We start from the raw sequence: 25,868 nt of genomic DNA, 5'->3' as shown, positions 1-25,868 counted from the left end.
ACTCCAATGATGAGGATTTGGGCTTAATTTTTATTCATGGTATCCAGGTGTTGAAAGGCTGAAGTCAAGAGTATTACAGTGCTGTGCAACAGAAGACCATTCTAGACCATTCTAGGACTGTACAGCTAAGGGAGATGGGATTATACTTATAACATAGGTTATGTCTATGAGATGTTAAATGATACAGCCTTGTACTAAACAAGGATTGCCTAGATGGCGGGGCAGAGTCCCACAGAGAGGCAGAGAATGTAGATCTGACAGGTCTTGGCTCCCCTTTAAAATCCTGGGGGGAAGGGAAACAAGATACAAGTCAGGGGAGAACACTGCTTCCATTCCACACAAATGGAGTCAGAGGCGGATGCATGTTGCCAAAGGACAGGAATGTGCAGCAACTAAACAGCCAAGGACCAGCCCACAAGAGGGCAACAGTGTTAATTTTGTGGTCTGAATAAGAAAAGCCCCTTAGGCTTGTAAGTGTGAATACTTGATCCCCAGTAAAAACCATTTGGGAAGGATTAGGAGGTGTGGCCTTGATGGAGGTGTGTCACTAGCAGTAGCTTTGAGTTTTGAAAGATTTGCACCATTCCCAGAGTTTGTGTGTGTGTGTGTGTGTGTGTGTGTTTCTCTGCCTTCTACTTGTCGATCATGATGTTAACTCTCAGCCGTTCGTGCCACCGTACCTTTGCTCTGCCACCATGGACACCAACCCTCTGAAACCATAAACCCAATTAAGCACGTCTTTTTATAAGTTGTCTTGGCCATGGTGTTCTGCCACAATAGGAAAGGAACTAAGACAGGTGTCCTAGAATGGGGAGATGGCCACAGACAGGTCAGAAGGGCCAGATGGGCCAGATGGCATTTGGAGGAAGAAAATCTCTGGAGAAGTGACATCAAAGGAAGAGGTACCAAATACAGGTTTTCCATTACTGCATCATGGAAGCCAAGGGCAGAAAATTCCAGACAGGAAGGAACAGCAACAGTGGTAAATGCTGCAGACCAACCAGCATGGGGTCTTGAAAATTGGGGTTCCCAGAGTAAATTGAGCCTCTCTTGATAAACAGGTCAACTTGAAAATAAGTCAAGTATGGTGGTGCATACCTTTAATCTCAGTACTTGAGGCAGAGGCGGGTGGATCTGTGTTAGTTCAAGACCAACCTGCTATATATATATTGAGTTCCAGATTAGTCTGTGTCTCTCTCTCTCTCTCTCTCTCTCTCTCTCTCTCTCTCTCTCTCTCTCTCTCACACACACACACACACACACACACACACACCTTCCCCCTGCAACATACCACAAGCAAGGGCACACCAAGCACTCTGATGGGCATGGGGGACACCACAAGGAACCAAGACGAACAGGATCTGGCCCTCAGGGAGGTGACATTCTTGTAGTAGTGGAGCATAAGGACAAGTAAACAAACCAAGCACAGACACAACCAACTGCTAACCAAAAATGGGGGGGGGGGCGGGGTTCTATGTGTACTGAACACATGCAGATGTTTTCTTATCATTATTCCCTAAACAATGCAGCATGACAACTCTTTACAGAATGTACATGGCATTAGGTATTACATGTAATCTAGCGATGACTAAAAGTACTGGAAGGGTAGGCATGGGTTATAAACAAATACTATGTCATTTTCTAAAAACAAACTTCTTGAGCGCTGGAGGATTTTGGTTCCTGTCGACGGTTGTAGACTCTGCTCTGTAGACACCAGGGGATAGTTTTACACAAACACGTACCCCTGTTGAGTCTTGTCCTCTGACAGAGTCTCATATGGAACCACAAGTACAAAAGGGAAGTGGGAGGTTAGCCAGACCATAGCAAGTGACACATGGAACCAGCCACAGGGATGGCTGCTCTGGCGGGGGCAAGGCTCGCTCCACCTCTCATCCCCACTGTTCCGGGAATGCTGGCTTCCTTCTTTCCTTCACAGTCAGGCCTCTTCACACAGCATGGAAGATCATCATCTTGGAGCTTCTGGCTCCCAGAGCCTCCAGCTCATCAGTCTGAGAGCCCAGGAGAAGCCTGGGGTGAGAGCGGCAATGAAGAACTGGACCGCACACTGTGAGGATCTACAGGTCCCTCAAGACTGGAGTCGGCAGGCAGAGCCCAGCAGGTTCGACATGCAAGGGCTGACGTTTCGGTTTAGAGGACAGAGCCAGAGGAAGATCAATGTCTCGGCTCGAGCACGCGGGAGTATGTCTTCCTTACTAAGCCTTCGGGTTTCACTCAGCCCCTGGACTGGCTTAGGTCCACTTGCATTATTGAGAGCACTCTGCTTTACTTGAGCTGAGGCTCCAATGTTCACCTCACCCCAAATCACCTCATAGTTGGTCAGCTTCCTACAGCTGTCATGGGATACCTAAGAGGAAGAGCTTTTTGATTTTTGTTTGCTATTTGATTATAGTTTTCTTTTTAATTAAGTCTGAAATATCACTAAAATACTGATGTGTAGGGGGTTTTACATTCCAAATCCCAGTTCTTAAGTCTGCTTCTGTTCTATTTACTTGATGTGTAAAAAGCTGAACTTCAAAACTTCAACAGTATGTCAGAAGATGATGCCCTGATGCTTGAAGAACGAGCTGTATCCGAAGGCTGGGACAGTCCACGGCCATGACGACGACGAAACACATAAAAAGACGGGCGACTCCGTAAGGCGTCAAACGTCTTACTCCTTAGTTCTGAAGTGGCATCCCTGTCCTTAAACTCCCCTGCCGTATGAACTACGCCATAACAGGTAACCGCAAAGGCCAAAAGCGTCTGCAGAACTATGTCCGCCGGCAGCGACTCACTCCCCTCGTCCTTTAGTCGCGCGTGCGAATGATGCTGCGCAGCCGAAAAGGCAGCTTGGGCCAGCGCGAAGAGGCCGATGCCTATCAGCCCCTTCCACAGCCACGGCACCATGGTTCAGAAGGAGCGGTAGTCCCAAAGATAGTCTTCCACACCGGGATAAATATCTTAGAGACAGGAAAGATTGGTCCTGGCCCACGGTTTCAAAGTTTCCGTGCCCACTGGGCCTCGTGGCTTCAGGCTTGTAGCGGTATCATGAGAGGAGCACTTAGAACAGGGTGTTCAGCTCACGGCCACTAGGAAGCAGAGAGAGAGAAAGGATCAAGGACATACCCCCAGTGACTGAACCTCTCCGCTAGGCCCACCTCTTTTCCTCTTTCTGTGTCTCATGGTGTAGCCCAGGTTGACCTCACGCTTGTGGCAATCCTCTTGCCTCAGCTTCTTGGGTCCTGAGATTATAAATATTGCACCACCACATCCTGCTGGTCCTGCCTCTGAAATGTTTTCCCACTTCTCAACGGTGCCATGGGCTGTAACCAAGCCTTTAACACACGAGTCTTGCAGGAAACACTGCAGACCCAACTGGGGCACAGAAATAGAACAAATATTTGGATATCCTGTGGCTCAATCAAGTCAACCAACTTGATGATATAACTGGATCACAAAGAGCAGGAAAGGCCCCTTAGTGGCAAGCTTGGAGCCGACACTAGGCTAACCTCAGGGACAAAGAGAACTTGGATGCTTCCCCACCCCTCTTTGGTTGTTGGAAACAGGGTTTCTCTGTATAGCTCTGGCTGTCCTGGAACTCACTCTGTAGACCAGGTCAATCTCGAACTCACAGATTTGCTTGCCTCTGCCTCCTGAGTACTGGGATTAAAGGCTAGCGCCACCACACCCGGCTCTGGCTTGCTTCTCCTAAGCATAAGGCTACTTATGTCAAAACAGGTTAGAGGGAATCTACTTGTTTATTTTTAGTTGTGGGGGCAAATTATTCACTGAGATGAGATATGCTTTTGTGACACCTACTGACCAAAAACAAAAGCTCCCTCTTTTCCAACATTATCTGCAAGCCAGACAGAGTGGCTCGTGCCTCTAATCCCAGCACCTGTGACTCCTAGCACCTATGTTGGTCACAACTCTAGTTTGGGGGATCCGACACCCTCTTCTGGCCTCTGAGAATACCAGGCATGCGTGTGATGCACAGATATTCATGCAGGAAAACCATGACAAACTAAAACTCCAGTTTCCAGGGGATCTGATGCCTTCTCTGGGCCTCCACAGGCACCAGGCACACATGTGGTATTTAGGCATGCATGCAGGCAAAACACGCATACATATAAATCTTAAGACATTGTTGTTCTTTTTGGTTTTGTTTAGTTTTCAAAACAGAGATTCTCTACGTAGCCCTGTTTGTTCTGGAACTCTGTAGATCAGACTGGCCTTGAACTCAGAGATCTGCCTGCCTCTACCTCTTTTACCTCCTTGGGTTTTTTGTTTGTTTGTTTTTCAAGACCGGGTTTCTCTGTAGCTTCGCAGCCTGTCCTGGAACTTGCTCTTGTAGACCAGGCTGACGTCAAACTCACAGAGATCCAACCTGCCTCTGCCTCCCGAGTGCTGGGATTAAAGACGTGCACCACCGCCCGGCACCCAGCTTGTTTTTAACCAGATTCAGTAGCACACGCTGTAGTTCAAGCACTCCCGTGGCAAGATGGAAGCCAGTAAACCTGGGGGCCAGCTAGCCTAGAATACAGAAGGATGAAAGATGGGAGACCCACACCTCGACAAAGTGGAAAGAGAGTCATCTCCCAAAAGTTGTCCTCTGACCTCCATAAGTATTCTGTAACACATGTAACCAGCACACACATAAAGTGATATTTTATTTGTTTTAATAAATAAATCTTGCTTGAAGGCCAGAGGCAACGCTAAAGCCACTAGAGGTCAGGTAATGGTGACACAAACCTTTAATTTCAGAATTTGGGAGACAGAGTCAGATGGATCTCTGTGAGTTCAAGGCCACCCTAGGCTACACAATCTCCAAACAGAAACAAATCCAGGTGGGGTGGCTCACACCTTTAATCCCAGCTCTATAGGAAACATAAAATGGGAGGAGAGAGAGACTTAGTCTGCAGTTACCCAGTCTTAGTAGAGGAAAGACTTCTCTAGTGGCTTGGCTATTTTGCTTTTCTGTCTCTGGTATTTTATTATTCGTGCTACACACATACACCTTACATGCACACAGTAATACAAAAAAAAATTTTTAAATGCCACCTATATTTGCATTGGATGGCAGCTGCCCCAGTTGGTAACTCGGGCCCAGGCCCCAACTGTGGTTCTTCCACAGACCCTAGCTATCATCTCTATTTGTCAGAAGAAAGGAAAGAGAATCCTCAGAGGGGCATGGCACACTTCATTTCAGGTAATACAGCATTGGTAAGAACCAGTCACATGGTGATGCTGCAAAGGAGGCTGGGATACATACTAGTCTCGCACGGGAATGAAACTCTCAATTCTGTGTCAGGCCTTTTTTTTTTTTTTTTTTTTTAGATTTTGCCTATATATATGTATGTGAACTTCGTGCATGCTTGGCGCCCGGGGAGAGAAGGTGGTGTCATATACTCTGGAACTAGAGTGACAGATGGCCTTGAGGCACCATGAAGGTGCTGGGAACTGAACCTGGGTCCTCTGAAAGAGCAACAAGTGCTCTTAACTGCATGGTCAACTCTGCAGCGCCCATACCACGGCTTTTTTTAATTTTGACACCACTGACGTGTTAGATTGCATGATTCCTCTTTAATTTTTATTTTATTTTAGAGAGAGGAGGGTGAACAGTGCAGAGTAGGATACTACTAAATAACACCTCTGGCTTCTACACATCTGATGCCAGTAGCACTCCAGCCCCAGTGAAAAATCTATTGTCAACTGGGCAAGATGCCACACACCTTTAATCCCAGCACCGAGGAGACAGAAGCAGGTGGATCTCTGTGAGTTCATAGCCAGCCTGGTCTACATAGTGCCTTCCAGGACAGCCAGGGCTGTACAGAGAGACCCTGTTTCAAAAGAGAAGTCTCTTCCCACAGATATCATAGCAGCACACATAAATAAATAAATGTAACAACGTTTTAATGTCTCTAAGAATTAGAAAATGGAACTGGAGTTACAGAAGGTTGTGAGCCACATATGGGCTCTGGGAACAGCTGAGGTGTCTGCAAGAGCATCAAGAGCTCTAAGAGCTGAGCCAGCTCTCCAGCCCCACACCTGATGGCTACAACCCCGTGTCCACTCTTCTCTACAAACAGGGCAAAAACTCCAGCTTTACGACTTTTTCACTTGCTATTAATGAGTTTGGAAACCTTGGGCACAAACTCCCCTCAACACAACTAAGGACAATTGCTCTACATGAGAAACATTCAGCAGCCGGGCGATGGTGGCACATGCCTTTAATCCCAGCACTCGGGAGGCAGAGGCAGGTGGATCTCTGAGTTCGAGACCAGCCTGGTCTACAGAGCTAGTTCCAGGACAGGCTCCAAAGCCACAGCCACAGAGAAACCCTGCCTCGAAAAACCAAAAAAAAAAAAAAAAGAAAAGAAAAGAAACGGTCAGGATATCTGTCAGCTAGATATAAAATGTAACGAAACAGCATGTTCGGTTTCTTATCACTTACAAAGCTCAGGGGATGACTGGTAGTTTTTGCTCACAAAGTGACTGACAGAACAGCGGAGGTGCTGAGCGAGGATCCAGAGAGAGTGCCTGGTGTTTCCTGGAATATGAGGATAATCTCCGGAGACACCACACTGCCTCCTTTGCAATTTAGTGTGACCATGTGACAACCACTAAGTGACCTGAAGGGATGTGTGCCACTCCTTGCTAAGGTTTCTAAGATTTCTCTTCCCCTGTGACTGGAAGTAAGCCACTTTTGTTTGCTTATTTTGTGAAGAACAGACTTCCTGAGCTAATTGTTGCAGAGTCCCTGACATTTCTGCACAGAGACAAGAGTTGTTTTTTTTTTTTTAATAATTTGCCTAATGTAAGACAATACTGGTCAGCACCAGGTCAATTTTTGTTTTTTTTCAAGGGAGACGAAATGGATTCTCAGGGAGAACAGTATTTCCAGGAAATGGACTAACTGGTGAGGACTCCTCAGGAAGGGGTAAGAGCCAGCCAAGTCTTGGGCTGCCGACAGTTTGCTTTGTCTCCTAGACACTCCTAGAAATGTGCTGTTCTCCTGGACTCCTACCTGTGGTGTGCTGTTCTAGACTCCTACCCGCGGTGTGCTGTTCTGGACTCCTACCCGCGGTGTGCTGTTCTGGACTCCTACCCGCGGTGTGCTGTTCTCCTGGCTGTAGCGGATGGGGCATTCCTTCACACTCCTCGGAAAGCGTGGAGACAAGTGTCTGGGTTTGAGATAAGTATCTGGGTTTGGTTTGTAGTCCCAATGAACTCCAGGTTTGCAGGCTACCAATATGAAGTATTAGTCTCTGTACTCAGAAAAAAACACAAGAATCTAGAAACTAAGTAAAGGTGGTTATTGGAAACAACTTGATTGTGAGGAAATGTAAGATGTTAACAACAAAGATGAATTTGAAACACAACTAAAAAAAATAATCTAGCTGCTGGGGTTTCTGTGAGATAAGGATTCACGTGTCAGTCCTGGAGTGTCCATGCTGCGTGGAGCAATTTGGATCTGAATAAGAGAATTTTTAAAAGAGTTTTATATTGAATGTGTCTAGGTGCAGGTTTGTGTATGCAAGTGCAGTGCCTGCAGAGGCCAGAAGAGGGCATCCACTTCCTGGGAACTGGAGTTACATGTCTGTGAGCCACCATGTTCTTTACAGGGGGCCTAGGCAAGAACAAGTACTCTTAAACTACTGAGCCTTTGCTCCACATGTATAGATCTCTACAAACAGGCCTAAAAACACCTGTCTTTATTACTTTCTTTTAAAAAAATATTTATTATGTGTACAATATTCTTTCTGTGTGTATGCCTGCAGGCCAGAAGAGGGCACCAGACCCCACTACAGATGGTTGTGAGCCACCATGTGGTTGCTGGGAATTGAACTCAGGATCTTTGGAAGAGCAGGCAATGCTCTTAACCTCTGAGCCATCTCTCCAGCCCCCTCTTCATTACTTTGTTTGGTTTTTCTAAATAAGGTTTCTCTGAGTAACAGCCTTAGCTACCCTGGAACTCTCATAGAGCACCTGCCTCTGCCTCCCAAATGCTGGCCTCCCTGCCTCTCTGTACATTTTTATAAGACTGAAGCAATACAAAAAGAAAATCATTTATATTACAAAGTATTATGAATCTGCTCACTAATTAATTTGATTGGTCTTGCTGTATCCTGACATATTTTTTACAATTTAAATTTTTTTTTCACCATGCATGACTAGATGACATTTTTATGTAGATGCTTGTCAGCTGACTTAGGTTAGCTGTTGTGAATTAGTTGTGGGTTTTTTGTTTGTTTTGGGTTTTGTTGTTGTTCGTTTGTTTGTTTAGAGACAGGGTCTCACTATAGAGCTCTGGCTGTCCTGGAACTCTATGTAGACCAGGCTGCAAATGCACAGAGCTCCACCTGTCTCTGTTTCCTGAGTGCTGGAACTGAAGGTGTATGCCACTATGCCTGGCAAGTTCTGCTGTTTTAACCTATCAAAACTGTGGTACTTTGTTACAGCTCTGACCCCAAACACAACCCAAGAGACACAGGTAAGAATTCGAGACACTCAAGAGAAAAGGAAATAGGCAGGTGTACGAAGGGGTAGTCAAGGCTCAGGTTGGCTTAGCTCCTGCCACTCTAACAAGCCCTCAGGATGGGTGGTAGAAGAACGGGAATTTATCCCCTCAGTTCTGAAGGATGAAAGCTAAGGGCTACCATGTGGAGTTCTAGTTAGGATCCTTCTCAGCTTCTAGCAGCTTCCTCCTTGCTGTGTTTGAAATGGCCTTTTCTTGGGGACATGAGGGGACACAGCAAGCTCTATGGTCTCAAGAGCTCAGACCTCTAGACTTCATCTAAAGCTAATTACTTTCCAAAAGCCAGTCCCTAAATAGCATCACAACAGGAGCTAAAGCTTCGGCATGTGACCGCTGAGAGGATGCAATTCAGTCCAGAGCATTCCATTCCAGGCCCACAAAGTTTCCTTCTTCTTCTTGAGATTAACGGCTCAGCAATTCAGAGCACTGCTGCTCTTCCAGAAGACCCAGGTTTGATCCTCAGCATCCACACAGCAGCTCACAACGGTCTATAACTCCAGTTCTAGCGATCCACGCCACTGACCTGCAAGGCACCTGCACACATGTGCGCACACCCACTTGCAGGCACGCACACCTACATATAATTTAAATTAAAATAGCTGGGCAGTGGTGGCACATACCTTTAATCCCAACACTCCAGGAGGCAGAAATAAGTGGGTCTCTGTGAGTTCAAGGCCAGCCTGGTCTACAAAGTAAGTTCTAGGACAGTCAGAGTGGTTACACAGAGAAACCCAAACAAGCAAACAAAAGAAAAATCAAATAGTTAAATAATTTAATTTTAAATCTTTTCTATTAAAAAAAAAAGAGCACTGCTCTTCACAAGAGCGAAAACATACGAACAAACTGAGCTGCACCAGTAACAGAGCACACAGATAGGCAAGGTAAGAGTGTGCAATGGGCCCTTACAAGGTAAGAGCGTGCAATGGGGCCTTACAAGGTAAGAGCATGCAGTGAGCCCTTACAAGGTTAAGCGCGAGGGGTCCACGCTGACACACCCTGACACACCGCAATGCAGAGCTCTACTGATACACCAGTGCATGCAAAAAGTTGCCTCACAAAAAAATTCATACAGCAAGATGAATTTTTTGTTTTTGTTTTTCAAGACAGGGTTTCTCTGTGCAACAGTATGTCCTGAACTTGCTCTGTAGACCAAGCTGGCCTCAAACTCACTGAGATCTGCCTGCCTCTGCCTCCCAAGTGCTGGGACTAAAGGCGTGCGCCACCACTACCAGGTACCAAGATGAATTTTTATAAAGTTAAAATTAACCCAAAGCAAGAACAGATACCTTTTAGAAACACACAGAATGCAAAACTGCCAGAAGGATGAAGAAACCACTGGACCAGGGGCACAGGCCCCCCATTCCAAAGGTTCAAGGTCTACCTGAGCCACAGAGGTGGTCAAGGCCAGTCTGAGCAATTTCGCAAAATACCACCTCAAAATAGAAGTGTACGTAGGAGCCTGGGGCTATAACTCAGGGGCAGAGCACCTACCCAGAAAGCACTGGGCCCTAGGCTCGACCAAGCACCACAAATGAACAACCAAATAGAAATGGGGAGGGGGTGAAAGGAGATAGAGAGAGATCAGACGAGTCTCTTCAGCTGGGAATGCGTGAAGTTTTCCCCTTGAGTAAATCTAAAATAACACACAAGGGAAAAAGCAAAGATTGATAAACACCGGACTCAGGGTGCGGGTTACTCAAGCAGCAGGAGGCAGAATCTTGGGATGGAAGAGACACCTACAATTCCATGTCAGCTCCTGCCAAGTATTAGCTAACTTTCTGTGTTGTAATCAACTTACAAAGATGAATGGTTTTTTTGGGGGTTGGGGAGGCTCATAATTTTGGAGGTTGAGATCCCAGCCCATGGTCCATGGCACCACTGTTTTCTGCATTTATTTTACGTGTGTGGGTGTTCTGCTTGCATGTGTATCTGTGCACCACTTGGTGCCCTCAGAAGCCAGGAGAGGGTATCAGGTCCCTGGGGACTGGATTTATAGACAGTTGTGAGCAGCCATGTGGATGCTGAAGACCGAACTGGGATCATCTATAAGAGCATCCACTTAACCACTGAGCCACCGCTCTAGCCCCTCCACAGCTTTGGAGTCTGTGACAAGGCAGCACATCTCGGCAGGAGTAGAGGCAGCTGGGAAATGAGAGAAAGTAGTTTTAAAAAAAAAAAAAAAAGATGTGGGGAGGGGAATCCTTCAAGGGCATGCCCACAATGACCTAATACTTCCCAGCAGGCCTCGCCGATTACAGGGTCCACCACCTCCCAAGAGAGCCAAGCCTGGGACGAAGCCTTTAGCAGACATCCCAGGCCCAAATGACACCATCCCATATCTGCCGTGGCTCAGTTTTGTTTTGGAGGGTGAGTTTATGAGTTCCTATTATAGAACAAACTAAATAACTAGATTAAAGCAGGCCATGCGTGGAACAATGAAAAATCAATTAGCAGAAAGGAGAGCATGAAGTCACTGTCCACAGCTCCTGGACATGTGCCTCTGGCTCTGTGTGGAGACGTGGCTGCTAGCTCTCCTGTCCTTCCCTGGCTCGCCCTCCTTGGAGGGCCGTTTCTTTCATCAGCATCTCTCATCAGCGACTGTAGACTGACCAGCACAAGTCTGGGTGAGGTATCTCAGACTTCTAGACTCCTGATTAAAAGAGGCGCTGGATGCTTAGGATGTCACATAACCGGTTGGCTTGGACTACCCAAACTCCCGCCAACCAACAGAGGCTGACATCTGCCCCTAGCGTATGCGTTTGTTTAGGGACTGTGGTGGTTAATGCCGACCGTCAACGTGCCAGCATCTAAACGCACCAAGGAGACAAAGCTCTGGGCGTGTCCTAGAAAGTTCCTAGACTGGGTTAACAGAGGTTGGAAGATCCTTCCTAAATGTGAGTGGAACCATTCCATGGGCAGAAGGCCTAGACTGAATAAAAAGAAGGAAAAAAGAATGTCTGTTGGACAGCGGTGGCATATCTTTAATCCCGGTACCCAGAAGGCAGAGGCAGGTGGATCTCTGAATCAAGACCAGCCTGGTCTAAAAAGCGAATTCCAGGACATTTGGGGCTGCACAGAGAAACCCTGGCTCAAAAAGAAAAAATTGTATTTTTAGACAGGGTCTCTCTGTTATGCAGCTCTGGCTGGCCTGGAACTCAGAGAGACTGGCCTGCCTTTGCCTCTGCCTCCTGAGTGTGGGATTAAGGACATATACTGTCACACCCAGCCAAAAATCTAAGAAAAAAAAAATAAAGAAAAGACAAAGAAATCAAATGACGTACCAATGTCTATCTGCTTCCCAACTGCAGATGTGATGCGACCTTACACTGCTACGACTTTGCCGCCATGATAGACCGTGAGCCAAAATGATCCCTTCCTTCATCAAACTGCCTGTGCCAGGCACGTGTCACAGCAAGGAGAAAAACAACAAATACCGGGGCGCTAAAGCATTTTACCTACCGAAAGAAGGTGCCGGAAATGTGATAAAGAAATGACTGGGCAACTGTGGACAGACACCCCAGAAAGGTCATGACTGGATTACCATGGCCACCCTAGAAAAGAGACAAGACCTCCTCTGAAGAGAAAATGAACCTGTCAAAGAAGAAAAGTTCAATACTTGTAAAAGCAGCACAAAGAGAGCCTTATTCAAGATCACTTCCCCAAACTGGAGAGCAGGACCACAGACTTCCAGTGCAGAGAGAGATGGAGCTCAACCCCAGGACAGCACAGACGGGCGAGGGGAAGGGCCAGCGGATGGAAAATTACCGAGAGGAAGCAGGAAAAGTGAGAGGGAGTCTGGCTAAACTGACCTGACAGGCTTCTTACTAAAGACAAGCCAGCATGAACAAGCACCACCTGTGACTTGGTGCAAAATAAAAAAGACTGATCGTAGGCGCAATCACATAATGAAGACAGAGGGTTCTGGACAAACGACCTGGGCAGAGTTCTTTGCTAAAACCGGATTCTACCAGGAAATACACAGATGGGCCTAGGACAGAGTTCAAACTAAAGAGACTGGCTAACATTTGATCAAGCAGAAGATCGTTGACAAGAGAACAGAACCCTCTGTTATACAGAGGCGGAGGGACTGATGTCCACGGAAGGCCAGTCCTAACGTCCTCATAGCCCAGAAAGGAGCGTGAGACTGAAGAGACAAGCTCACACTTCTCCCACTGCCCAGCTCCTCTAGCGCTAGTGTGGTTCCTGACTTGAGCTGACGGGCAGCCTAAGCATCTATGACTCCTCAGTGCTCGTGCCCTCAGTGATTCGGCACCACTGTGACCACACCAGCCAGAAACAACCAGAGCGGTGCAGGTTTGCTTTGGCTCACAGTTCCGGGGGTCTCAGGGTCTCCGGAAGGGAAGGGAAGGTAGGCAGACAGGTAACATGGTAGTAACAGCACATGGAGGAAGCTCAAGATCCTCATGTTTAACTTGACTGGATTCAGAATCACCTAGGAACACATCTCTGGGCAGCACCGTCCCCTGGGCTGGAGTCCTGGACAGAATAAAAAGAAATAAATAACAACAACAAAAAAAGTGGGATGGACATCAGCATTCCCCCCCCCCTCTGCTTCCTGAATCTGACACAACATGACCAGCCACCTCACACGCCAATCATCATGCCTCTCCTCCTCAAACTGATTGGAAATAAACCCTCTCCCCTGAAGCTGCCTTTGTCAGGAAATCTCTCGCCAGCAACAAGAAACCAACAACAGCTGTTCGAAGCATGGCGGACTAGGAAGCAGGGTCTCATTCAACAGCTTACTGAGCTCTCCCAATGTTTCAGGCCCGGCTCTGAGCAAGCTCTGGACCACAGCCGCCACGGATGACAGCTCTGTTACTACGACAGCATCTGGTACAGGCAGAGGGACTTCAGGATGCTCAAGAGGAACACCTAAGCTTGGCTAGGTGGAAGCAAAGCAGTCTTGGAAGCCATCCCAGAGAGAGCGACACTAAGTGAAGTCTCAAAGATAAAGAGGGATTAGCTGGTGAGGGGATGAAGGATGTTTGCGGAAGAGGACCCTGTGCAAACAGAAGCACCAGAGACGCCACCGTTCCCAATGCAGTAGTCACCTAAAGGTGGACATGGGGGTCTCACGTGAAGGAGGTAACACCTGAGTCTTGGGGGATGGCTGAGTGAAGAAGGAAAAGAAAATCCCAGAAAGGATAACGCAATACACACAAAGATGCAGAGGCACCTTGGAAGACGCATGAGTGACGAAAATAATCAAGAAGAGGGTACAACAGCTCCTCGGGGTGACCAATGTCACTCTTAATAGCTTCAAGTGAAGATGACAGAAAACCCAGAAGACAGGAAAGCACTATCCTTTGAATCTTAAATGCCCCCCCCAAAGGTCTCTAGTATGGAACTGTTTGAAGGCAGTGAAAACATTAAGGGGTGGGCCACAGTGGGAAATCTTAAGGCCGCTGAGGTCGCAGCCGGTGAACTGTAGGCCACTGACTAATCCCTCTTTCACATGCCAGACACGCAGTCAATAGTTCTGTCCCTCCGTGCGTGCTCCCTCCGTGCGTGCTCCCTCCGTGCGTGCTCCCTCCGTGCGTGCTCCCTCCGTGCGTGCTCCACAGTGCTGCCAAGCACCAGGACAGGGACCTGCATTTGTGCAGGTAAAGCAAAAGGATGGTAAATTTGAATTACCCTGAGCTACGTAGTAAGACACTGTCTGAAAGGAAGAAAAGATGTGTTTTAAAATAAAAACAGGAGCTAGAGAGATGCTCAGAAGCTGAGTGCACACTGCTTTTGCAAAGGACACAAGCTTAGTGCCCTCGGTGGCTCATAACCACCTTTAACTCTAGACGCAGGGAACCTGATGCCCTCTTCTGGCCTCCAAGGGCAAGTGCATTTGGGTGCATATACCTATAAACAAATAAAAACATACACAATTAAAAATAAAATAAATATTTTTTTTTGAGACAAGGTTTCTTTCTGTAACAGCTCTGGCTGTCCTAGAACTCATTATGCGGAACAGGCTGGCTTCAAACTCAGAGATCTGCCTGCCTCTGCTTCCCAAGTGCAGGGATTAAAGGCTTGCACCACTACCACCTGGCAAAATAAATCTTTTCTAATAAGACAAAAACAAATAAAATCATGAGCCAATATAAATCTTTTTTCTTTGTAAGCCGAATCTCAGGTACCTGCTATAGTAAGGAAAAGCTGATTAACACACAGAGAAGAGAAAGAATAGGGTCAAAGGGCAGATCCTCCGCCAAGGCAGTAGCTCGCTATCAGACAGGGATGCCTTCTACAAGGAAGACCAATGGTATGAAGGACTGACAACACAAGCTCCCAGACAGACCTCAGTTTGACTCTCTGCCCTTCACTATCTGGGTGACCTTGGGCAACATTTAATGAGGCTAGGACCCCTTCTTTCACCTGGGAAATCAGGAAGCACAAACAAAGCAAACCTCACAGCTGCAGAAAGGATGAAGGGCCAAAATATATGCAAATAACACAACCCAAAACACAGCCTGTAGAGAACCAGAGACGGGCAGCAGAGGGGAGCCGCCGACCTTGGTGTTGGTGTGAGCAGATTTGGTTAGTTAGGTGCAGGTACTGAAGGAGACGATCAAATGCACACTCACTCCAGGGTCTCTGGCCTGTCCCTGAAAGCGAGCAGAGACAGGAGTGCTCCACATGAGCAACGGGCCTGGGAGAGGTCACGGTCGCTGGGAGAAGGTGAAGAACCCGCTGTTGAAAGACAGTCCTCCAGGAGCCTGGCCCTCTCTCGCATCTTGTGAATGGACAGATTCTGCCTCTTTTTCCCTGAGCCTCTTCTCAGGGTTGTGCTTATAAGAAGCAACCTTGAAGGATAGCGTACTACCTCCCTCTAGGATGAAGAGCAGTCTTATGTGCGACTTCCTTTATAAGCAGTAGGTCATCGTTCCCTCCTCCTGCCCCCCTTCCCAAGCTTCATGTTTCTCAGCTACGACACAAACCATCTGCACATGAAGCATCCATCTGGGCCCACCACACTGCCCCTGCAGGACTCGGAGGCAAGAAGAACTTATGCAGACATGCTGATGCTCCTGCTGCTTTGCTCTGCCCGAGCAGTAAAGTCCTAGGTCTCTAACCTCAGAGTCTCATATCTTCTGTCAATAACCGTGAGCCAATGGTGAGTTCAGTTATTAGCTAATAAACTAGAAAGAACCGGAGCCACCTGTGTGTGCCTGGTGTGAAAGCCATGAGTATAAATGGCAAAGCCTACAGTAAGGATTCATGCGTTACCTGTGTGTGCCAACACGTAAGACGGGGGTGAGAAAGAGGACTCCAAAAGACTCAAGGAAACACACACGAGGCTCTGGGTTCCGTCTCCCACTGTAAGAGGAAACTCCTTTTCAGTCTTCCTCTATAGCTCAAGTTGTTCCAGAGTTCACTGCGTAGCCTCAAACTTGCTTTCCTCCTGCCTCAGCATCCCAAGTGCTGGCATTACCATCATGCCAGACTAGAAAGAAGTTTCGACCAAAACTGAGTAGGCAACAGGATCAGATGCTGCATCTTCGTAAGATGAAGACTGAAAGTAGCCACTGAATTTAGCAACTAGGTCACTAGGCAAGACACATTTCAATGATGTGCTGTGGCCAGAAGCCAAACAGTAGTGGAAGGAGGATGGATGGAGGTAAAGAAGTTGGAACGATAAATACGAGGCGTTTCGCAAAAGCGTGGCTGAAACGGAGGGCAGGAGGGGAAGCCCTGGTGGCAGGAGCAGGTGGGGGCCAACTCAACTTGTCTCAACAAATGGAGGAGGTCTGTATGATCATTTCTGAGAACAAGCCCAGAAAGGGAAAAACTGGATGAGGATGGATTCAGAGAAAAAATGACCTCAAATCCTGGGTAAGACTGCATCTGCCCCAATCATACATCCTCCAGCAGGTCAAACTGCTGGCTCAAGGTAGGGTCTGTCTCCAGGGAGGTGGTGTCTACTCTCTCCTGAAAGGGGACCCGCCAACAAGGGTCCGTCATGGCTACTTTCCTGCAGAGATGAGACACACGGGTACAAACAGGACTCTCAAGACACCAATAGAAGACTCATAGAAGCACCAGAAATTTGGAATGCTATGTATGCTAAGCTGTGAGGCCGGAGTAGTGTTCTCAAAGAACGCCAGAGAGTGGGCTGTGCAAAAGGAATTTGGGGAGACCCAGGACCTCCTCAGGACACTCGGTGTTGGCGGAGAAGAAGACACCTCTGGGAGGAAGGAAAAGAATTCTTCTTCGACACCTCCGCTTGGAGCTCATCTACTGATAAGAGTCTCTGCTTGGCCAAACTTGTCAGGCTGGATTACACATAGGTCCTTGTGTAATCCAGTTTCTGTAAAGCATTTTCCCCAGTCGGTTCAGGAAGAACTGGGGATGGCTGATCACCTTCGATGTCTGATGACACTTTCACCCTCTCCCAGCCTGCAGGGGGCGCTGACTCAGTGTCTGCAGCCATTCTGTTCGGCCAGTTGGTCCTAGCTAACAGGTATCATTACAAAATTTTTCCGCGGGACTGAGAGACGGCTCAGTTGGTAAAAGTACTTGCAAGCAGGACCTGAGTTTGATATTCATAACCTAATTTTTTAGAAGAACTAAATTTTTAATTGATTTAAATTTTAAACTTAAATTTAGCTGGGCAGTGGCGGCCTATGCCTTTAACCCCAGCCCTTGGCGGGGAGGCAGGTGGATCTCTGAATTCAAGGCCAGCCTGGTCTGCAGAGTGAGTTCCAGGACAGCCAGAGCTACACAGAGAAAACCTGTCTCTAAAAATCCAAAAATAACGAAATTAATTTTAGATTTAATTTAAAAATAAATATGCCCCACACCTTTATTCCCTGCACCCAGGAGGCTAGGAAGAAGGAAGACAGGTGGATTCCTGTGGCTCATTGGCCAACCAGATAGCTTCAGACCAGTGAGAAACCTTGTCAAAAAAAAAAAAAAAAAAAAAAAAGAGAGAGAGAGACAGACAGCGACGGCGACAGAGAGAGGCAGGCTTTCCTGATATGGCTCACCACGTGGTTGACTTCAGCCCTCTCACCAAAAGCAGACCTAAAGAAACAAGAGCTAAGAAAACTGCGGCCCCTCCTACAGCTAAGAACAGGGCAGCCATAGGCCTCCCAATATGCCTTATTCAAGAACCATGGGTTCCCAGGGAGTTGGCAGAAGAACCCGGGATGAAGGCAACAGGAACGTACAACTAGAAGCCACATTTCCGCTTTGTGGCAGCAGGACGACCTAAAGGGCCCCTCTCGCAGACATTCTCCCCCCCCCCCAAAAAAAAAAAAAACAGTTCGGAGGATCCGGGTCTGAGTCCGTGCAGCAGCCACCATCACCGACCCGCACGCACCCTAAAAAGCCACCGGGGCTCCAAGGAGTGAACATCGGAACCACCCAAGACGCTAGCTAAATGCACATTTCCAGGCCCAGAGAAGAGACTCATTCAGTGGGCGCCGAGCCAGGCCTGCGATGCTGCTGCTCTTCCAGCCAGCACCTCGGACAACCCGAGTACTGGTTCCCTGCGGAGCCCACTCGGAGAAACCAGACTCTCGGGCGAACAGGGTCTCCAGGTTCCAAAGTTTCCCCCTCTCGCTAGGCGCACCGACCTCCTCCCACCACCACCACCACCACCACCCCGGGGCCTCACCCGCACGCGCGGTCACGGAAGCGTCGGGGAACTCAGTGATGGGCTCAACGGCCTTTGCCAGGGCGCCGCGGGCCCCTAAAAGCGCAGCACGGTGGCCGGCAGGGGGCGCTGCAGCAAGGACAATGCCGGGCGGGGGCGCCGGGCACCCCCAGCCCAGAGTCGCGCGGCGGGAAGGAGCGGGCGCCGGGGAGGGCGGGAGCCACGCGGCGGCGGCGCGAGGGCGGGGCAGCCGGCGGGGCGGGGCGGGGCCGACGGGCTGGCGGCGAGCGCCGGGAGAGCGCGCCGGCCGGGCCAGCGAGGAGGGAGGAGCGAGGGGGAGCGCGGGCCGCAGCCGCCCCCGCCCCGCGCCTCCCGCGCCTCCCGCGCGCAACAGTTCCCCTAAAGTTGCCGCCGGGGAGGCGCGCAGCCGGCGGGGGACGCGGCCTTGGCCCGGCGCGCGCAGCCCCGGCGGGCGGCGGGATGGGCACTCGGCAGACCAAGGGCAGCCTGGCGGAGAGAGCCAGCCCGGGCGCGACGCCCGGCCCCCGCCGCGAAAGACCCGACTTCTGGGCGTCGCTGCTGCTGCGTGCCGGGGACAAGGCGGGGCGCGCGGGCGCTGGGCTACCCCCCTACCACCGGCGCGTCGGCATGGTCCAGGAGCTGCTGCGGATGGTGCGCCAGGGCCGGCGGGAGGAGGCGGGGACGCTGCTGCAGCACCTGCGCCAGGTGAGCGCGGAGAGGGGGAACGGGGGGCGCGGCGGCTACCTGAGCGCCCCGCCCCTGCGAGGTGCGGCGTGGGGGGGGCACACAAGAGCGCCCGGCGGCACCGCCCAGGGTCCCCCTTCGGCGGGGGATGGAGCAATGTGACAGCAGGTGCCTCCTTGTTCCCGCTGAATTTGGGGCCTCAGGCTAGGGCGAGGAAGGCTGACCCGGCGAGGCTGGTAAAGGGACCTGTTGGACCATTGTCCCTTCTCCTTTCCTCCACAGGTCCCCAGGGATAGTTGATGAGAGAGGATACAGAAGTGCACGCCTGGTCTGGGCCAGGGCTCTCTTCTTCCTTTTTGCCCACTACCGATCACCCTCTTCCAAGGGTCCCCAGGGTTGCGCAGTTTTCTGCTAAAGCCGGCTTCTGAGGCATGTCCCTCGGACTGGTAAGATTTCAGTCCCTAGGTCGTTTGCCACCTGGTGATATTTTGTATTGTAGTTTCACCTTCCCTAACTTTGGCTGGTCCTGGCTATGAGCTCCTACCGAAGTCTTCCCCGGAATGAAGCTAGGCTTAGTTTCCTTGACCAGCAGGGATGGAGGCTGCCTGTGCCTCAGCCTTGTCCTCACCACTGGTTAGGGGCAAGCTAGAGATCTGGTCAGTTCCCTCAGTTCAAGGCCTAATGCTGTCACCCGCCTCTCAGTTTTTGTTTTTCTTTCTCTGTTTCTTTTGGGGAAGGCCATAGCCTGTTCTATAGGGTCTTGTTGAGTGGCAGGGGCGGGAGGGCGCGTAGTTTCTCTGCAGAACAGTAATGAGATTGCTTTGGTCTGGCTTTGTGGCCCAGACTCACAGAGACCCTCTATTTTTGAAGGACCCCAGTATTCTACTGCCGATAGGGGAGGGAGAACCTCAGCTGACCTTTGTGAGGTTTTCCCATTACTGATGGAAGAGGCTGTAGGAACGAACAACTTCCTGGGAGGAGCTTCCAGAATCTCTAATTGGATCCACATCTCCCTGGATTCTGTACCATGGCTTCCCTCACACCCATATGTTTCTCTGGAGTTTGTTCCTAAGGTGTGCACGGCGGCAAAAGAGAAGGAAGTAGAGGAGAGGGCACTTGGGAAGATGTAAGGCTTCCACCTTTGCCTCTGCTTTCCCCAACAACGTCCACAGCGATGCCCCAGAGGCTGCTGGAGCCTCAGGTATTCTTCCTGGGTTGAATCATCAAAGATGACATTCTACACCACATAACTTTAGGGATGTGTGCTTCACTGTGTTTTGGAAAATTAGAAGCCAACCTTGTATGGCCTGCATGGTCACTCTGTTGCTTTCACACAGAAAATGGATTTTTCCAGACCATCGTAAACCACTTGCACAATAGTCAGTAAAAGGGTTGTTCAGATCCCATGCTGTTTCCCCGGTCCTGGGAATGCCACTCTTGACGAATAGGAAAGCCTGGAAGGAGCAAGCCCTGCTGAGAAGCCCACCAGAGGAGGCCGATGTTCTGGGTCTCTGGGAGAATCACACTTTGCATTGTGGGAACCGGGGCGTCTCCCTTTAGGGTCTTCTGCTGGTGTGCCTCTGGCTCTCTGGCACCTCTCCAGCCACAGGCCTGGGAGGGCTAAAGGGAGGAGGCAGGGTTAATTAGACTTCCCCCTTCTCTGGGGCTCTCTTGCTCTGTGGCTGACAATGAGGGCCGTGGACCTGGAGAGCCGCCCTGTGTTGCCTGTAATGTGGGATCAGGGCCCTTCCAGGAAATGGTCATTGGCCTTAAGCATGTGGGAGTGGAGCTCAGGGATGTCCAAATGCCCGTGACAAATGAGAAGGGTGTTTTCTAGGACCCTGAAACCAACTAGCAGAATGTCTAGGCAGATCTGTGCTGCAGTCTGAAGTGGCTCTCCCCTCAGAGCCTATTTTCATCTTAGTTCATCTTCGTTGTCTCCTGGCAGGAGCCAGCGCAGCGTTGACCACCCCCGTGCCCATAGTACTTTCTGCTATACTTGTTAACATGTTGGCACTAAATGTTTGGGTTTGGGAGTTCTTTTGAAACAAGGTCATATATGTCCCAGGCCGGCCTCTAACTCAATGTGTAGCCAGTGATGACCTTGAACTTCTGATCCCCCCCCCCCAGCCTTCACCCCAAAGTGCTGGGATTATAAGCATGAACCGCCACACCCGGTTTCTTCAGTACTGGATATGGAGCTCTGGGCCTTGTGTATACCAGGCAAACATTCTTCCAATTGAGCGACTCCCTAGGGGTTGACACGGGATTTCTGTGTGTTCAGAGCATATGCAGGGTTAGAGAAAGCGTTGGTCTGTAACTCCTGCGATCCTCAAGGAATTGAGTCCTTGATCTTTCTGAGACTCCAGAAGAGCCTTGCTGTACTCTCCTCCAACAAACGCACCTGACCTTGCAAAGACTTTGAAGAGGTGCCCAGAGCCTGTGAGCACCACCTATAGAGCCCACGTTTGCAGTCACGGCTTCTGCCTCAGACTGCCGTTTCCCCGGCTTTGCGGTTCGCATATAGAAATAGTCCAGAACCGTGTGTGACAGGCAGTTCACGGTGAGCTGGTGCATTCTGGCTGCCGGTGCCACTTGGCGGACTCGGGGAGTGTTTCCTCGCTTGGAGACTCTCCAGCTTATCCTCTGTGGCAAGGCCTCACACACCGATCAAAGGGTGCAGGCAGCATGCCAGGCAGTTGCCTTGAAGGATCCCAGAGCCATCCCTTCCCTTTAGGAACACTGTGAACTGAGAAAGAGCTGGGGCCAATGGTCGTGGCTTGCCTTTGGTCCTCAGCCTGCTGTGACCTTGGGCCCAGTGGTAACCTCCTGAGTTGTGTTTCCTCTTTTCCCAAAGAGGGATCCTGGGTACTGAGCAGAGCAAATGCGATCAAGTGTGTGAAATTTTGTTGGCATTGCCAATCAAGAGGTGTTCTCATGGCAACCAGGAGAATCTGGCCTACTTTGGGTATAGCTGGGCTAGGGGCAAGGTCATGTGTCCTTTCTCTTCAGGCCTAAACCTGAAGCAGTCTGGAACAGATGTTCTGGGGGATAAAAGAATTCGTTACCCCACCCTTTCCCCATCACGCCCCTCACCTCGGCCTTCGTCCACCCAGGCATTGTGGGTTTGGTGGCTCAGACTTGCCGTCTGTAAGGAGTCCTGGGGAAGGAATGATTTGACAAAGGATAAATGCTGGACTACATGGAAGGTGGCATTGTCACTGTTTCAGCCCGGCAGTTTCTCTTCTGTCCCCAAAATTCCAGACCGTGTTGTCCTGTTTCATGGAGCAGCAGCGTTAAGAGGGATTGGCATGCTACCCGCTGAGGTGGCCTGTCTCTGAGTTCAGCAGCATCTCAACTGTGTTAGTCAGATGCTGCTATGACAAAATACCCGAGGTGGTCGGTTTATGGGCAAGGCTCTGTTTGGGCTCACAGCTTCAGAGGTTTCAGGTAGTGGTCATTTGGGCCTGTGACAGGGCAGTACGTCATGGCAGGGAGTGTGTGGCTGAGGAAGCTGCTCACCTCTAGTGACTGGGAAGCAGAATTAGAGAGGAAGACACCAGGGTCCCAGGACATCCCACGAGTCCCCACTTTTTTTTTAAATATTTTATTTATTATGTATACAATATTCTGTCTGTGTGTATGTCTGCAGGCCAGAAGAGGGCACCAGACCCCATTACAGATGGTTGTGAGCCACTATGTGGTTGCTGGGAATTGAACTCAGGACCTTTGGAAGAGCAGGCAATGCTCTTAACCTCTGAGCCATCTCTCCAGCCCCCCGAGTCCCCACTTCTTAAAACTTCCACTACCTCCCAAGAGTACCACAAGTTAGAGACTCGTGGCCTTTGAAGACTCTTCTCCAAACCCTAGCCTAGCATCCACTTCCCTGTTGGGAGAAAGTTGGCTGGTTTAATGCTGGTTTGGCCTACCCGTAGTTGCCTGACTGGCCTTGAAGACCTCAGTGTTGCCTGGATTCATGGCTCTGGGTGCTGTCCAGAATGGCAGGACTGACTGGCCTCCTACACCCTGGAGCAGAAACCACACCCACAAACACAAACAAGAACACGGGCTCTCTGGTGTTACACACACACACTGACCCAAGAGGAACTGGAGACTCCCGCCCCAGAGATGGAAAGATGAGCACAGTGACCTTTGAAGGTCATCTTTTCCCTCCCCTCTCCCTCTGGCCGAGGGAAGGCCACCAGACACTGAGCAGGCAGGTCCCCACTACGACCTCTTATTCTTCCTCTGCCTGGAATGTAGCTCCTTGTTTCCACACGGGCTCGTCAGCTTCACAGGCCCCCTTCTTGGGCACGCCAGCCCACGCTCTGGTGTCTAGTCAGCACCCCAGGACCACCATAGTGTGAGGTGTTTAGTCATCTGTAGCCCTCCCCCGTGACCTTTTGTTTGTTAGACAAGGTCATATGCTTACTGAGAGTGGAGACCCACCATCACCAGTATTCATGATACAGTAAAAACCAGCAGGCTGCCGGGCGGTGCAGCCCACGTCTTTAATCCCAGCACTCAGGAGGCAGAGGCAGGTGGAGCTCTGGAGGCCAACCTAGTCTACAAAGCAAGTTCCAGGCAGCCAGGGCTATGCACAGAAACCCAGTCTCCAAAAAACAACAACAAAAAGAAAGAGAGAGAGAGAGAGAGAGAGAGAGAGAGAGAGAGAGGAAAGAAAACCTTCAGGTTTGTGACAGTCCTTACTGAGTCTTTGTGCGATAGAGGTATGTGGATAGACCGTCACCACGGTGTGTCCTCAGACAGCACGTGGATGCCCTGTTTCAGCCCTGCATCTGCTTACCAGACTGCCGGTATGGCTGTCAGATCCTGTGCATTTGCTTGTAGGTTTCTGGGCATGTCAGTTTCCAGGAAATCCCCAATGGCCATAAGCTTGACTGTGCCTGGCATCCTGCCAGGCTGAGGTGTTCTTGGAGAGAAGAGTGGCATGGTGCCCAGCCTTGGCACCACAGGATCCCATTGGGCAGGTGTAGTCTGGGGCCTCTGCTGAGGTGGCAGGCGGAGAGCAAAGCCTGCTGGGATGGTTCTCTCCCCCCCCCCCCCTTTCCTGGCTGGCTCCTGCAGAACTGCATATATTCCCTTCACAAAGGAGCCTTCCTTTTTGAACTCTACCAGTCTGTCTGGGCTGCATGCAGGCACTCCCAGGGATGAAAGTACAGAGGCTTCTGATGGGACCTGTTTTGTAGCTCTCCACGGCTGCCAGAGACACTGGCCAGAGACACTTGGCCTCCAGTGGCCAAACTAACCACAGGGCGTATAGTAGGCTAGTTCTCTGACTTCGTGATCTGGTGGGGCAGAGGAGGGGTTCCTCCTTTTGGAACAAATGCCATCTTTTTGGAGATTACCAGAAGCTGTTTTTAAATCTGCTGTTTCTTCTGAGCTTTTGCCATGTCCTGGCCTCCGCCTCTGATGTGCAGGGTGGTGAAGCCAGACCATCCTTCCCCGAGTATCCTTTCTGTGTGCGCCTTCCTGGGACTGAAGCCAGAGACTGGGTACCTTGACACGTGGTCAGGTTTCAGAAAATCCTTGTAGACTTGTTTGTTTGGGTTTCTTCTCCTTCTTCTTCTTTCTTTCTTTCTTTTTTTGGGGGGGAGGGAGGCTAGGGGCATCAGTGGCAGGATCTCATTTTGTAGTCCAAGCTATCCTGGAACTTCCTGTGTAGACCTGGCTGGCCTTGAGCTCACAGAGATCCACCAACTGATTAGTATCCCTCTACGTAGTTCCCTCCTCTAAGTAGAGAGTTCAGGCAGCCATCTGACTCACCTTCCCCTCCAGGAACAGGTCTGAAGGTTTTGTGTGAAAAAACACAGGCGCACACAGGGATATCCACAGATACTTGTATTTGTGTGTGTTCACTGGTCCTGGCTAGAGATCGTCCTGGCTGTGTTTGTACCAGTTATGTTAGTTCCTTCAGGCTGCTAGAACAAAATACCAGAGGCTCACTAGCTGACCAACAACTACAATCCAGAGGCTAGAAGCCCGAGATGAGAAGGTATCAGCAGGTTCAGCATCTAATGTGGACCCGGGCTGTGGTTCTGAGTGCCCTCCTGTGGGCAGGAGCAAAGGCTGCTCTGGGGATGCTTTTTTTAAGGGCACTGGTTCCAGGACCCTTATAACATTAGCCTGTCCTGAAAGCCCCAGCTGGGAGGTTAGGGCTTCAGCATATGCTTGCAGAGAGGAGGAAACCTAGCTGCTCTGCCTCATTCTCATGAGGACTAGAGGGGGAAGGGCCCAGTCATTTACTCAAGGAGTTGAGTGTTCAAATTGAGGACGAGACCTTGGCATGCTGAACAGGGGCGGGACCCTTCTGACAGCGCCTGCTTTTCTCCCCACCCCACCCATCCCGACTGAGTGGTGCCCACGTGGCTCTCTGGGAGCATTTCCCAGCTTTGCCTTTTCCTTTTTTTTTTTTTTTTTTAAACTTTTATTAGCTCAGACTCCTGGCTGCTGCAACCATATGGAGTTCCGCCGACAGCTGCTGCTCAGAGGGATGTGGCATTTTGATGTTTCTAACTTTATCTTTACCAGGATAGACATAGGAGTCCAGCTGAGACCCGGGAGTACCCAAGTGTGTTTCCCTGCAGAGGCGGACTCACTTTAAGCCGGAGGTCCATGTGCCATGGTTTAGGGAATGTGACCTTTGGCAGGTAATGACAGTAAGATGAGGTCATGAGGATGCCTACGACAGACTGGTGGCTTGATCTGGCACATGCTTGCCCTGTCTCCCAGTCGAGACTGGTACAGTACAGTAAGAATGCCTCTCCAGATGCTATGCTGTGGGCTTGGCTATCTGACCTTCAGATCTGCCATCTCAACAAACCTGGAACTCTGTTTTGTGTAAATTACCAGCCTGGGACATTTTGTCACAGTAGCAGAAAGCAGAGTAGACGCCCTGCTCACCCGGAGAGCTGCCCCTCGCCCTGTGTCTCCTCCGTGTTCCTCTCCATCTTCCTGCCGCTCTACTTTTTGCTTCTTTTTTTTTTT

The 25,868-nt window shown here is 49.9% G+C and overlaps 2 protein-coding genes and 1 long non-coding RNA gene across 7 annotated transcripts in view; 2 read left to right on the top strand and 1 right to left on the bottom strand.

The window, feature by feature from the left end:
• Positions 1-850: 850 nt before the first annotated feature.
• LOC126514626 (membrane magnesium transporter 2-like) lies at positions 851-18,343 on the bottom strand. 4 transcript variants are annotated; one of them, XM_050163617.1, is made up of 3 exons: positions 18,177-18,343; positions 11,999-13,036; positions 851-3,089 (listed from the first exon to the last, which is right to left on the bottom strand). In XM_050163617.1, the coding sequence occupies exon 3, from the start codon at positions 2,905-2,907 to the stop codon at positions 2,533-2,535; it is 375 nt and encodes a 124-aa protein (XP_050019574.1). In that variant the 5' UTR covers positions 2,908-3,089; positions 11,999-13,036; positions 18,177-18,343; the 3' UTR covers positions 851-2,532. The 4 variants fall into 4 exon arrangements, with proteins under 4 accessions (XP_050019574.1, XP_050019573.1, XP_050019575.1 ...); XM_050163616.1 differs by lacking the exon at positions 11,999-13,036; XM_050163618.1 differs by lacking the exons at positions 11,999-13,036; positions 18,177-18,343 and adding an exon at positions 7,109-7,236.
• Positions 8,345-12,005, top strand: LOC126514629 (uncharacterized). Of its 2 annotated transcripts, none has more exons than XR_007595633.1 (3): positions 8,345-8,494; positions 10,782-10,906; positions 11,848-12,005. It is a non-coding gene; the product is annotated as an uncharacterized lncRNA (long non-coding RNA). The 2 variants fall into 2 exon arrangements; XR_007595632.1 differs by having other exon boundaries at positions 8,349-8,494; positions 10,779-10,906.
• A 145-nt stretch (positions 18,344-18,488) lies between the features above and the next one.
• Positions 18,489-25,868, top strand: part of Lrrc75a (leucine rich repeat containing 75A) — a 41,934-nt gene continuing 34,554 nt past the window's right edge. The window contains exon 1 of the mRNA XM_050163615.1: positions 18,489-18,881. Within this exon, the coding sequence (XP_050019572.1) occupies positions 18,636-18,881 (246 nt within the window). The 5' untranslated portion in view covers positions 18,489-18,635. The remainder of the gene's footprint in view (positions 18,882-25,868) is intronic.

The sequence above is a fragment of the Alexandromys fortis genome, unplaced genomic scaffold (genome assembly GCF_014885135.2).
Source record: "Alexandromys fortis isolate MF-2015 unplaced genomic scaffold, M_Fortis_MF-2015_v1.1 scaffold_149, whole genome shotgun sequence".
Classification (NCBI taxonomy): Eukaryota; Metazoa; Chordata; class Mammalia; order Rodentia; family Cricetidae; genus Alexandromys; species Alexandromys fortis.
Note: the sequence above shows the minus strand (reverse complement) of the source record. Positions and strands in the feature narration are given on the sequence as shown.

What these genes read in the sequence shown, in the direction of transcription:
- LOC126514626 (XM_050163617.1), bottom strand. Translation starts at nt 2,907, where the DNA reads ATGGTGCCGTGGCTGTGGAAGGGGCTGATAGGCATCGGCCTCTTCGCG.